Source organism: Callorhinus ursinus, unplaced genomic scaffold (genome assembly GCF_003265705.2).
Source record: "Callorhinus ursinus isolate GAN/ISIS: 27379988/994484 unplaced genomic scaffold, GSC_fseal_2.0 scaffold3, whole genome shotgun sequence".
Lineage (NCBI taxonomy): Eukaryota > Metazoa > Chordata > Mammalia > Carnivora > Otariidae > Callorhinus > Callorhinus ursinus.
Window position 1 is genome coordinate 8184611 of NW_027397065.1, and position 12109 is coordinate 8196719.

Here is a 12109-nt window from a genome sequence, read left to right on the forward strand (position 1 = left end):
GTAAGTAATATTTGTCAAAGTTAAAAGATAAAATGCTATCTTATGGCTTCTTGATTATATTTCTATGCAAATGATGAAAGGTATGTATTTCTTTGCTTCTAAAGTTTTTTATTTTTTCAAAGAATAACTGGCATTAGATCTGAGGATGAAGATTTTTGTTTTATTAAAAACCTCATTAAAGCTACTAAGTAATTAAAACTCAAGCTGCCTGAGATTTGCTCAGCTGCTGTGGCCTGTGAGCCTGCACAGTGCTTGGCAAGCCCCGGCTCCTTGGAGCAGGCCTGGAAAGGAATGTCTTCAATGGGTGTTGACATGCTGGCTGGCCATGGGGTCATCTTCCCTAAGTGGGAACTGCTGAACCTCTTGCTAGCATTCGTCAATAGCAGAGAATCCAGTGCAGAAGTGAACATTACTAGTTGGTGGGGGTGGGGGAACGAAAAGCTTTCCTTAGCTTTATTTTTACTCTGTCGTTCAAATTTCTAGCAGCATGAGTGAGATTTTGGCAAATGGTGTCTCTGTCTCCTTTTCCCCCCTCCCACACTTCTTTCTGTGTTGACAGGGTAGAAACCAAAAGGTTTGTCGTGTATTTTGGGTAAGTGTACAAAATAATGCCTTGTTTTTGGTTGTTCAACCCTTTGCTTTCCAAGCTGTTGTTTTGGACAGGGCTGCATGACCACAGGTCTTGAGAAATTTTGCTTGATAGCTGTGCATGCTTTGTGTGTAGTTTCATTTTCTAATGGTAAGGGAGGCGTGTATGAAATATGGATATATTTACTATGAAAATCACATGACTGCATTAACAGTATCACAAATAACTGTCCTATTATTTGGGTTGTCTCTTCTGCAGACACAAGAATGCTAGATTTTGGTTGTCAGATTTCCAAAAGCTAGAGAAGGATGATAATTCTGATTTTCTATTATATAGGAAATGAGCTGTCTTTTCTACATATTAATTGTGGCTTCATTGTAATTTTGAGGTCTGATCATGAATACTGTTTGGTTCAACAGAAAGTCGCATTTGGGAAGGCTTAGAGCAGATTGCAGGATTGAGAATTCTCAAAGAGAATGCTGGCTTTTAAACTCCCAGAGCCCTGTGTCCCAGGCCCTTTGATCATTCTAATTATACACTGAGCATAAAAACCAGAAATATAAAAAAAATCTTGTTTTAAATATGTTCTTTTGAGAGATGTATAGAAATCGCTTAACAAGTCATGGGTCTCAGATCCATTCTGTTCCATGATTTTTTGTGTATGTTCTATATTTTCTTTTAACATAAAAAAATAAATTAAAACTGAGGTGAATAGAATCATATGAAGGTCACAAAATATTTCTAAAATCTAATCATAATTTCATTTATTTTTGATCACTGTGGCTTGTTTTAGTCCATGTAGTTATCCAACTTTTATTTAGTTAGTATAATCTTATGTCATGATTTTTTTAAATTCAAGTGCACATAAAAGTAAAACAAATTTATTTAAATATATTTTCTAACTATATGTTAAAATTAAATTTTCCTAAAACTGTAAACAAATCTGTAGATTTTATGGTGTACTTAGACAATATTTTTGATGTATTTTTGGAGTACTTAGGCAATATTTAATTTCAGTCAAATATGAAAGATATAATGAATTCAGAAATAGAAGTTCTTCCATAAGTATTATGAATAAAAGTATTTTGATCTTAAATAATTTTAGTACACTTAAATTCAGTTTAAGTTTTAACTGATAACCTTCATATTCACTATCTGGAAGTGTTGTAAATATTGTAAATAAGGCTGCAAAATTCAGTGTTAAGATTATAGGTGGCAGGTCCCTTTTCTTCTTTCTGACTTCTCCAGGGTCAATGTGGAAAATCAAGTGCTAAAATCTGGATATACTAGCCGTGACCTAATTATTTTGGAAAATGATGATCCTGGGGGAATTTTTGAATTTTCTCCTACATCCAGAGGACCCTATGTTATAAAAGTAAGTATGAAAGAAACTTCAATCTATTCTGTACGCACAACTTCAGAAGAACAATCTTGAAGAATTTGAACTTTCATGGATTTTTTTTTTTTTTTTAAGGAAGGGGACTCTGTAGAGCTCCATATCACTCGATCCAGGGGCGCTCTGGTGAAGCAGTTTCTACACTACTGGGTAGAGCCGAGAGATAGCAATGAGTTCTACGGAAACACAGGGGTGCTAGAATTTAAACCTGGGGAACGGGAGATTGTAATCACATTGCTAACAAGATTGGATGGGATACCAGAGGTATGGGATTTTCTTTCTTTCTTGTGCTTTTGTGGAAAGCTGATAGTATCTAGTATATTATGAATACAGATATTTTGAACATTGACAAGGAGATACAGGAGCAGAAGTGAGCAAGAAAGGACTGAGAGGCTACTTATGTTTGCAAAAGAAAAAAAAACACAAGCTTAAAAAACAAAGTAAGATTCATTCAACTTTGAATTACGTATGTTTGTCCCACAGAAAGAAATGCCAAACTATCTGAAATGTGTGTGATCAGTTTTTACCTTCTTTAAGCTTTGTTTATGTTTAACTTTATTTTATGTCACCTGTTTGAACATTTAATGATATGGGTTTGAACTGAAGTTTTTCTGTAAAATCACTTTTTAAAAAAAATAAAGTTTTGTATTAGTGGAACCACATATTTTCCATTGTGTTTGCACACCAATACATAGGTAGCTTTTCAATTAATTTTATTTTATTTACTCTTATTAGTTTAAATGGCTAGATCATCAGTGATAAAGTCCAGTCTTCTTGCTCTGTTAGTATAGTATCATGATTTATCTTTTCCTTTTTTGGATAATGTATACTTTCATATATGATGTCTCCCTTAATTGGTAGGAGAGTGTTAAACAACCTTTTTTTAGGAATAAAATCAGCTCTTTTGTTTTTTTCAGTGAGTGGGATATTTCTGAAAAATAGTATTAATATTCTTCAATAGGTATATTTTTATTTGCTTTGAAATTTCAACTTTATATTTTTCCTAATTTGACATGTTCATTTTAGTTGGATGAACACTATTGGGTGGTCCTCAGCAGCCATGGTGAACGGGAAAGCAAGTTGGGAAGTGCTACGGTTGTCAACATAACGATTCTAAAAAATGATGATCCTCATGGGATTATAGAATTTGTCTCTGATGATCTAATTGTTATGATAAATGAAAGTAAAGGAGACGATACCTATAGTGGTAATTTATTCTGCTTCTTATATTCTAGTACTGTTTACTGAAGAGGAAATTAATCATTTTTTAGTTTATTTCTTTAGCAAATTGTTATTTTTAGTTGTCCATCTGCCTTAAAAATTACATATAGTACAGATACTAGTATTTAAAAAATCATATTTGATTGCTATTTTTCTTACATCAGCATTGTGATGATAACTGATAATTTCAGTTATATTTTGATTTCAATTAACCATATGTGGTAGAATTCAAACACTGAAGAATGAGGTGAGTCAAATAGGAAAGACCTAAAAAATGAGAATTACTGCTAGGGAGCTATTGCAGTGGCCTGAAATGAGAAGGAGCTTATTTTTAGCACAGTGTCTGTCTAGGTAAGAAAATTACTTTTGAGTGTACAACTTCCTCTAGCTGCAAATATCCTTGTAGAACTTTGTCATAAGTGTGTCTAATTAATCACCATTCTGTTCCCTCTGCGGAATGATTTTTAAAACCCCAAACTGATAGAAAAGATCAGGTCCATTTATTTTATAAATTTTATACCTACAGAAAGAACACTAGATTACATTTAGATATGTACCTTGAGGCCATCTAAGCAAATGATTGACTTTTATTAAAAAGAGGTCTTATTTTTACTTTCGTTTTTTGAGCAGTTTCTTTACTCATCGTTTTAAAATTGTTAAATGTATATTCATACATATTATACACATTTGTATTTCACAGCTATTTATGATGTAATAAGAAATCGAGGCACCTTTGGTGATGTTAGTGTATCATGGGTGGTTAGTCCAGACTTTACACAAGATGTATTTCCTGTCCAAGGGACTATTTTCTTTGGAGATCAGGAATTTTCAAAAAATATCACCATTTACTCCCTTCCAGATGAGGTAAATGTTGCATATATAACTCTATTTGTTGTTATTGCTTAATAACTTTTTTTATTTAATAATTAAACATCTGGCAGTATATTTTGTCATGAAAATATGTGATAAAGAATGCAGGTATGATAATGTTTGAATATAAGCCAAGAGAAATATTTTTGGTTTCCCTGGAGCCATTTCCAACTCTTAGAACTCACAGTTGCCAGTGACACTGCGTAGGTGTTAAGTATCAGGGATTCAAGTTGAGGTTAAGTCCTCAGCTAGAAATTTGGCCCTTTGAAGCCAATGGTACCATCTACCAAGTATGCTATTAGTGCATTCTCAGAATTAGGACAATCACCAGATAGATCATGGATCAAGGGTGGTGCTCATCTTATTGGTGATGAAGAGAAAGAACTAGGAACAATGGGAGTGGACCTTTTTGAGAGGAGCTGTGTTTAAATGGTCCCGGAAGCCTGTCTCCTTTCCCTTGGGCTTGTTCCTTGAGACACAAAATTCCAACACTTTTCCATTTTAGGATATGGAGAATACCAGCTTACATGGATGGAATGAAAGAGAAACAATGTCCACCTAGAGATTTATAGAGGCTCAGAGATGGTGGGGAATCTCATTTTGGTAGGACATGGGATTGAGGTCTTTATGGGTGAAACCTTTGGTAAGGGTTGTAAGAGGCCTTTGAGAGCTAGCTGAGTTTTTGTTACTATTATGACCTCTGGTCTAAATGGATCGAAAAGTTATTTTTCTGTTTTTTTTTCTTGTAAACAACATATAGCCCATCTTCTTACAAAAATAATGTGACCTATGTAGTATTTATATTTTTAGCTTATATAAGGCAAAATATCTCTATTTTCATTAAATTTTATGAGTCAGAATGAAGTGGCTTTTTGGATGACATGCACATTATAATGTTTTTTGGGGTCTGAGTCCTACTTGAATCAGAAATGGTGATGAACATTAGTCCTGTCATTAATAGAGCTACTTTTTAAAAAGATAAAAAATAATTTGGGTATATCTAATGGAATTATTTGTACAAATCACCTAACATAAAACATGTGTCACATTTTCCAAAAGATTCCAGAGGAAATGGAGGAATTTACCATTACTCTGCTTAATGCCACTGGAGGAGTTAAACTAGGAAATAAAACTACTGCAACTCTGAGAATTAGAAGAAATGATGACCCCATTTATTTTGCAGGTGGTATTCCTATCTTTTTTGAGTGAGTTTACATCTTTTTAAACAGTAGATAGGTATGTTTTCAATAACTTTTATAACAACATTTTCAATAAAGCACAATTGAAGCTTGTTTAAATATGATTTCATGATTTGTTTGGACAATCATTATTCAATCTGTTTGATGTTTTAAGAAATGTTTCCAAAGGGAGCGCCTGGGTGGCTCAGTCGTTGGGCGTCTGCCTTCGGCTCAGGTCATGATCCCAGGGTCCTGGGATTGAGCCCCGCATCAGGCTCCCTGCTCTGCGGGGGGCCTGCTTCTCCCTCTCCCACTCCCCCTGCTTGTGTTCCCTCTCTCGCTTTGTCTCTGTCTGTCAAATGAATGAATAAAATCTTTAAAAAAGAAAAAAGAAAAAAAAGTTTCCAAAGGTCTTCTGAAGGAAAAAGAAAATAAAACAAGTACTGTTTTGCTAGCTTTGTTCTCCCTCTGCCTTCAAATTCCAAGGTATTTCTTTTGTGTTTGTGCAAGAATGGATACGCTTCCACAAAATTTCTTCCAGTACACGATGTAGCCAGTTCAGTCTGGGTATCATACCTAATGGATGCTCATTAACTTAATAACTCATCTTTATTGAACATGTAAATTAAGGCTTCCCCATTTCTGCATTTTAATTCTTTTTTTAGAACTCCCTTTTGCGACCTGAGACATTTCTTAGTTTTTACTTCTTTTTAATTCCACTATAGTTAGCATATACTTCTTTTTAATTCCACTATAGTTAGCATTTACTTCTTTTTAATTCCACTATAGTGTTATATTAGTTTCTGGTGTACCATTTAATGATTCAACACTTCCATATATCACCCGGTACACTCCTTAATACCCTTACCTATTTCACCCATCCCCCTTCCCTCACTTCCCCTCTGCTACCATGTTTGTTCTCTCTAGGTGACATTTTTTGTGAGCTTAATTGGTATCTAATTCTTTCTTTTTTTTTTAAGATTTTATTTACTTTTTTATTTGACAGAGAGTGAGAGAGAGTGAACACAAGCAGGGGGGAGCAGGAAGCCCAATGAGCGGCTTGATCCCAGGACCCTGGGATCATGACTTGAGCTGAGGGCAGATGTTTAACTGACTGAGCCACCCAGGTGCCCCAGTGTCTAATTCTTTCTTAAGCCCTTTTACAAGCTGTTCAATTTACAATTGCAAGGATCTTTTAAAGCTCTTGAATTTTACAGATTCATAGTCTCAACCTTCAGTTAACATATATGTAATGAATTAGTCCTGTGTTTAGCCTTCTAACTGCTGTGGCAAAAATAAAATATAAGGTATCTGGGCTTATTCTCAAGGAAGTTACAATCTAAATTTGGAAATGAGGTCTGTGAAACAGTAGACCAAGGATTTCAGATAGCATCTAATTTACTGACATATTAGGAGTTGAAGACAATGGATTCTGTAGGAATTAAGACAAGGGGAAGGTTATTGACTAGAAATCATCAGAGGAGTCTTCATGTAGGAGTTGGCAGCAGAGCTGAATCTTTAAACAAAGACACAATGGAGGGTATTTCTTGTGTGGGCAGGGAGAAACATAAAGTGGTGTGAAAATATGTAGATGGAATCAGAAAAGCTCACATGTTCCTTCTTTTCTTCATCAATATTTCAGAACCTCATGTGGTGAGAGTTCAGGAAGGTGAGACTGCTAACTTCACAGTTCTCAGAAATGGATCTGTTGATGTTGCCTGCACCGTCCAATATGCTACCATGGACGGGAAGGCTACCGCAAGAGATGGAGACTTTGTTCCCATTGAAAAAGGAGAAGCACTAGTTTTTGCAGTTGGAAGTCGAAAGCAGAGGATATCTGTATTCATTAATGAAGATGATATCCCAGAAGCAGATGAGCCTTTTTATATAATCCTCTTTAATTCAACAGGTAAATAAATTATATTTTTATGGCAGACTTGTTTCAGTGCTTTTATCAAGATGACCTTAAGTGTTTAACTGTCATCGATGACTGTTCAAGAGCAGAATTGCTTATTTTATTGCTTTCTTGAGGGAAAGAGTGAAGAATATGTATGTTGAATCTTCATGTACCTGGTATAATCTGGCATTATTTTTAATCTTTTTTTCACAATGTAGCACATGGAGAAAAGTATGATATTATATAAGGAATAGAAATCTTATAGCTAAAGCTACCCTGAGCCTTGTTTAGTAATTCAAGAGCTTAGGGTATCAGTATTTTGTAAGCCCTTACTCTTCTAGCGTGGTACTGGGCATACTGGCTGGGAAGCTGCATTCTGGAAATGGCTGAACACAGCCGGCTGTTTGATAATTCTCCGGAGCCGTAGCCATGATGCATGATAATTTGCAAGGAGGAAAAATAGGCTCTTCCTTCTTCTCTGTACTATAAATGAAGCAGGATGTTTGGATCCCAGTATTTGGGTTCTGAGACTATTTTGACCCAACTTTTAGCAAATTGGGGGGGCTTAACTTGTTTTTATATTTATTCTCTTAAGTGTACAAGGAGCTATTTTTTTCTGAACCTTTTGAGAATAAGTTGAAGACAGAATACCCCATCACTTCTGAATACGTTAGTGCCTTTTCCCTACAGAGACATTCTCTTACATAACCACAGTATAATTGTTAATATCAGGGAGTTAACATTAATATAGTCACTGCTTGAGACCCCCCTTCAGATTGCTCTTGTTGTGCCAATAATGTCTTTTCTAGCAAAATCATGCTTGGATTTAGTTGTCTCTTTAATCTCTTCAGTTTGGAGTAGTTCCCCAGTCTTTCCTTATGACCTTTATAACAATACAGAAATCACAGGCTAGTTATTTTGTAGAACATCCCCCATTTTGGGTCTCTTTGATATTTCCCTGTTATTATTAGTTTCAGGTTTTGCATTGTTGACGGGAATTTCATAAAAGCGATTTTCTGTTCTTACCATCTCTTCAGTTGACACGTGATTTTGTTTTGTCCCTTTACAGCAATGTTTACTTTGACCACAATTTAGGTGGTGATTGCCAGCCTTTTCCACTATACTTTTTTTCTTTGAAATGAATAAATATTTTGTGGGGGAGATGCATTATGTAAATATCCTGTAACTCATCAAACTTTCACCCTTTATCAGTATGGACTCGTGGTTTCTATTTAATGCAGGGGGTTGTATTTCACTATCATCATTGGTTTTGGTAGTCAAATTTTCCCAGATTTGGCTAGTGGTAGCCTTTTTGAGATGATTTTCTATCTTTTTGACATGTCCCTATTATTCTGTGAGCATTTTCTTTCTTCTGGCACAGCAAACTGTTCCAAACTCATACTTCTCCTGTCACAACCCTGAAAGTAGTCATTTTCCCAAGAAGCCCTGGTTCCTTTTAGTGAAGAATGTTATTTAGAAACCAGAATCTGGGCACTAGGTGGGCTTATTGTTTCTGAGTTTATGCTCCTTCTAGGCCTTTTTAATATACAGATATTGGGAATATTTTTATGCAGGTATGTATTTCCATATACATACATGTACACTTTTACATCTGCAGTTCTGTCTCCAACTATATATATATTGAAAACCCTTAGTTCACAACAGTATTTCCATTTCTGCCTGTTATTACAGGGTTTGTTCTAGTTTTCTTTTTTTCCATGTTTGTCCCTCTGTTCTCGAAGTGTGTGAAATTCAGCCCCTCTTATTTTAATATATTTACTTCTTTGATTGATTCCCGCTGGACCCATTTTCCCATTGTATCTTTTACCCTCCTTCCACAATGAAGTTGCCTTTCTTACCCCACTAGGGTTCTGGCTTCCTGCTTTAGGATCTCCCCACCTCCATGTGGATGCCTTCCCATTCCACTTGGACTCCAACTTCCTACGCTAAGGTTTTCTCTTGTGGAGATGCCCTCCTTACCCCACCTTGTGCTGGGTCACTGTCGTGCCACAGCAGTCCACCCTCACTATGAATGCCTGCCTTGTACTTTACCTTGTACCTTGTGGACTGAAATATTCAGAAAGAGGAAGAGGAAAAGTAAGAGATCACTTAATTTTTGTTTGTGCTGTGTTTCTCCACCATTTTCCCTATCTTTATCTCTCTTCAGTTGTCTCTCTTTTCCTATTTCCTTCTTTTCTTTCTCCTTTCTCACAAGACTTAGTAAGAAAATTAAAAAAGTAAAAACTGAAAACTATTATCTTATGAGGAAAAATTTAACTTTGTATAATAAAGTAAATTTAACTTTGTCAGGCCTTACTTAGATGAAAAACATTTTGATGAATTTAGTCATTGTCCTAAAATTTAAATGAAAGAAATTGCTACAGGTAAAAATAGTTTTGGTGATGTAAAAGTGAAAAACAAAAAGTTTTTCTGTCATGTATAGAAAGTGGATGAAGAAATGCCATTGTCTTAATACAATTTACTGTAGGAATAAGTTCTTGATTCCATTTATTACTTTGATGTCATTCTGGGGATAATTATTGTGTCCCAAACATCTATGAGGTCAAAATGTCACTGGGCTTAACTTGTATCAGGAACAAAATGTCACTATGATTAAAATAGTGGATCGGAACATCCAAATCTCTTATAAAGAGAATGGAAAATCACAGTGCAAGGAGAAGGTTGGCATTTATTGTGTAAAATGCATCATTGGGGAATTTATATTTGATATTGGAAGAGAGAGGGATGGAGAGAGAGGTGTCACTGGATGGCTGGCCTGAGGTATACTGCCACTGCATTTGTCTTCAGTATTTTTCCAGATGTGACATCTGAGGATCTAATGACTTTAGCTATGAAGACTTGGATGACACAATTTGTGCATCCCTTCTTTGTTCTTTCTCTTTCACTTTTCTCTCCTCTTTCATGATGTCAGCACATTGAGGGCTTGAGGGGATCAATGGTGGGAGGGCTGGACGGGCAACATCTCCAACATGACCTCGTGCTGGCAGTGGATATCTGTGCCTGATAGTTACTGTCCACAGTGTATGTCCTGGATTGAATTATTGGATCAAAAGATGTGGCCATCCTCAGAGCCCTTGTTAAATATTGTCCAGTCTCCCTGTGGAGAGACAGAATGAGTTTTTAGTACCACCTGTGATATGTTGCATGACAAATGCACATGATAGGAGAACCCTGACAAAATTAGATTTTGTTATTTTTGTTTTTCTTTGATTTTATGATATATTTTCAGTTTTTTATTACTCTATATTGTCAGCATTTTCTACACAATGATTTACTGTCCATTTTTTATGTTCCCCCCCTTTTCATTGGCTAATTATCAAGTAAGTTTGAGTACATTGTTGTATATGTACATAAATTATTTTTAATACGCTGGTTTGCTACATATAATTTCTGATTCTATAATTTTAGTTTTAGGTGTTTCCCTCATCTAATTTTGAAAGTTTTATTTCTTTCAGTTCAGCTAACATTCATAAATAACTTTTGTGTACCAATTATGGAGCTCTACTCTGCTAGGGCATAGAATTGATTAAGAAGGATTTGTCCAAGGACCTTACAGTAAAGAGTGTGTGTGTGTGTGTGTACTAAATTAATGTGGGATAATTTTATGATAGACTGACAAAGTGGGAAGTGCTATAGGAATGCAGTGGAGATGTTCTTACCTTAACTTTGGAATTCAAGGAAGAATTCCAGGGAGATATGTTGCTTGAGCTGGTTCTGAGGACTAACAAATATTGAGTAAAGATGAGGAGGAATTTTGCTTGCATAGGGAAAAGGAGGAGTAAAGAGGAAGAGCTGTGGACCTCAGGGAAGTGATGAGAAGAGACCTGATGTTTTGGTAGTAACACACTCTGGTTGGAATTCAAGTAGAGGAATCAATTTCAGCACCATAAAGATTGCTTTGTTCTGTGCATGACTGGATCAAACTGCTGCCTGAAGACAGAGATTTAAAGGGAAATGGTCAAGCCAGTCATTCCAATTAATATGAACAGGAGTGTTTTTATGTTATAGGATAATCCTTTCATTATTTCTATGAAATGAATCTATCTCAAAACTTTGAAATTAGGTAAAACTATGTTTTTGATTTCTAATTAAATTGTTGAAGCAATATTCCTATTGTGAAGAAAAGTATCATGTATGTTTTTCAATGAAGTATGTTCTCTATAATTAAACATTTCCACAAAGACAAGTCACATTAAACTTATTTAGGCTTCTCTCTCTTTTATTTATGCCTTCAGTGAGGAAATGCTTGCTGAAATTTGAACTTCATTATAAACTTTTTCTTAATTTAAAATATGAATTTAACAGCAACCTAACTATTCTTTCTTATTTTGACTTTTTAATTTAGGTGACACAGTAGTATATCAATACAGAATAGCTACAGTGATCATTGAAGCTAATGATGACCCAAATGGCATTTTTTCTTTGGAGCCCATAGACAAAGCAGTAGAAGAAGGAAAGACTAATGCTTTCTGGTAAGTGTATTTGGATAAGGTAAATTCAAAATTGGATAAAATAAAATAAAACCTTCAGTATGCACAAATTTGAAATATTGTTAATATTTCAAAAATTTAAATTTGGTTAAGAATTGAGTAATTTCATTGGTGAGGGTATGTGCTGTGGTGAGCACTGTGAATTGTGTAAGACTATTGAATCACAGACCTGTGCCTCTGAAACAAATAATACATTATATGTTAAAAAAGAAAAAAGAAGATAGCAGGAAGGGAAGAATGAAGGGGGGAAAATCAGAGGGGGAGATGAACCATGAGAGACTATGGACTCTGGGAAACAAACTGAGGGTTCTAGAGGGGAGGGGCGTGGGGGGATGGGTTAGCCCAGTGATGGGTATTAAAGAGGGCACGTACTGCATGGAGCACTGGGTGTTATACGCAAACAATGAATCATGGAACACTACATCAAAAACTAATGATGTAATGTAT

The 12109-nt window shown here is 35.4% G+C and overlaps 1 protein-coding gene across 2 annotated transcripts in view; it reads left to right on the top strand.

Moving 5' to 3' along the window:
- The window catches only part of ADGRV1 (adhesion G protein-coupled receptor V1), a 524455-nt gene that overhangs the window by 59579 nt on the left and 452767 nt on the right, over window positions 1-12109 (top strand). The window contains exons 1-8 of one of the 2 annotated variants that reach the window (XM_073887998.1): window positions 442-592; window positions 1838-1964; window positions 2064-2249; window positions 3012-3192; window positions 3907-4070; window positions 5136-5259; window positions 6897-7163; window positions 11518-11644. In XM_073887998.1, coding sequence (XP_073744099.1) covers window positions 507-592; window positions 1838-1964; window positions 2064-2249; window positions 3012-3192; window positions 3907-4070; window positions 5136-5259; window positions 6897-7163; window positions 11518-11644 — 1262 coding nt within the window. In that variant the 5' untranslated portion in view covers window positions 442-506. Of the gene's footprint in view, window positions 1-441; window positions 593-1837; window positions 1965-2063; window positions 2250-3011; window positions 3193-3906; window positions 4071-5135; window positions 5260-6896; window positions 7164-11517; window positions 11645-12109 lie in introns of those variants that run through there. The other variant, XM_073887989.1, reaches the window with a different exon arrangement.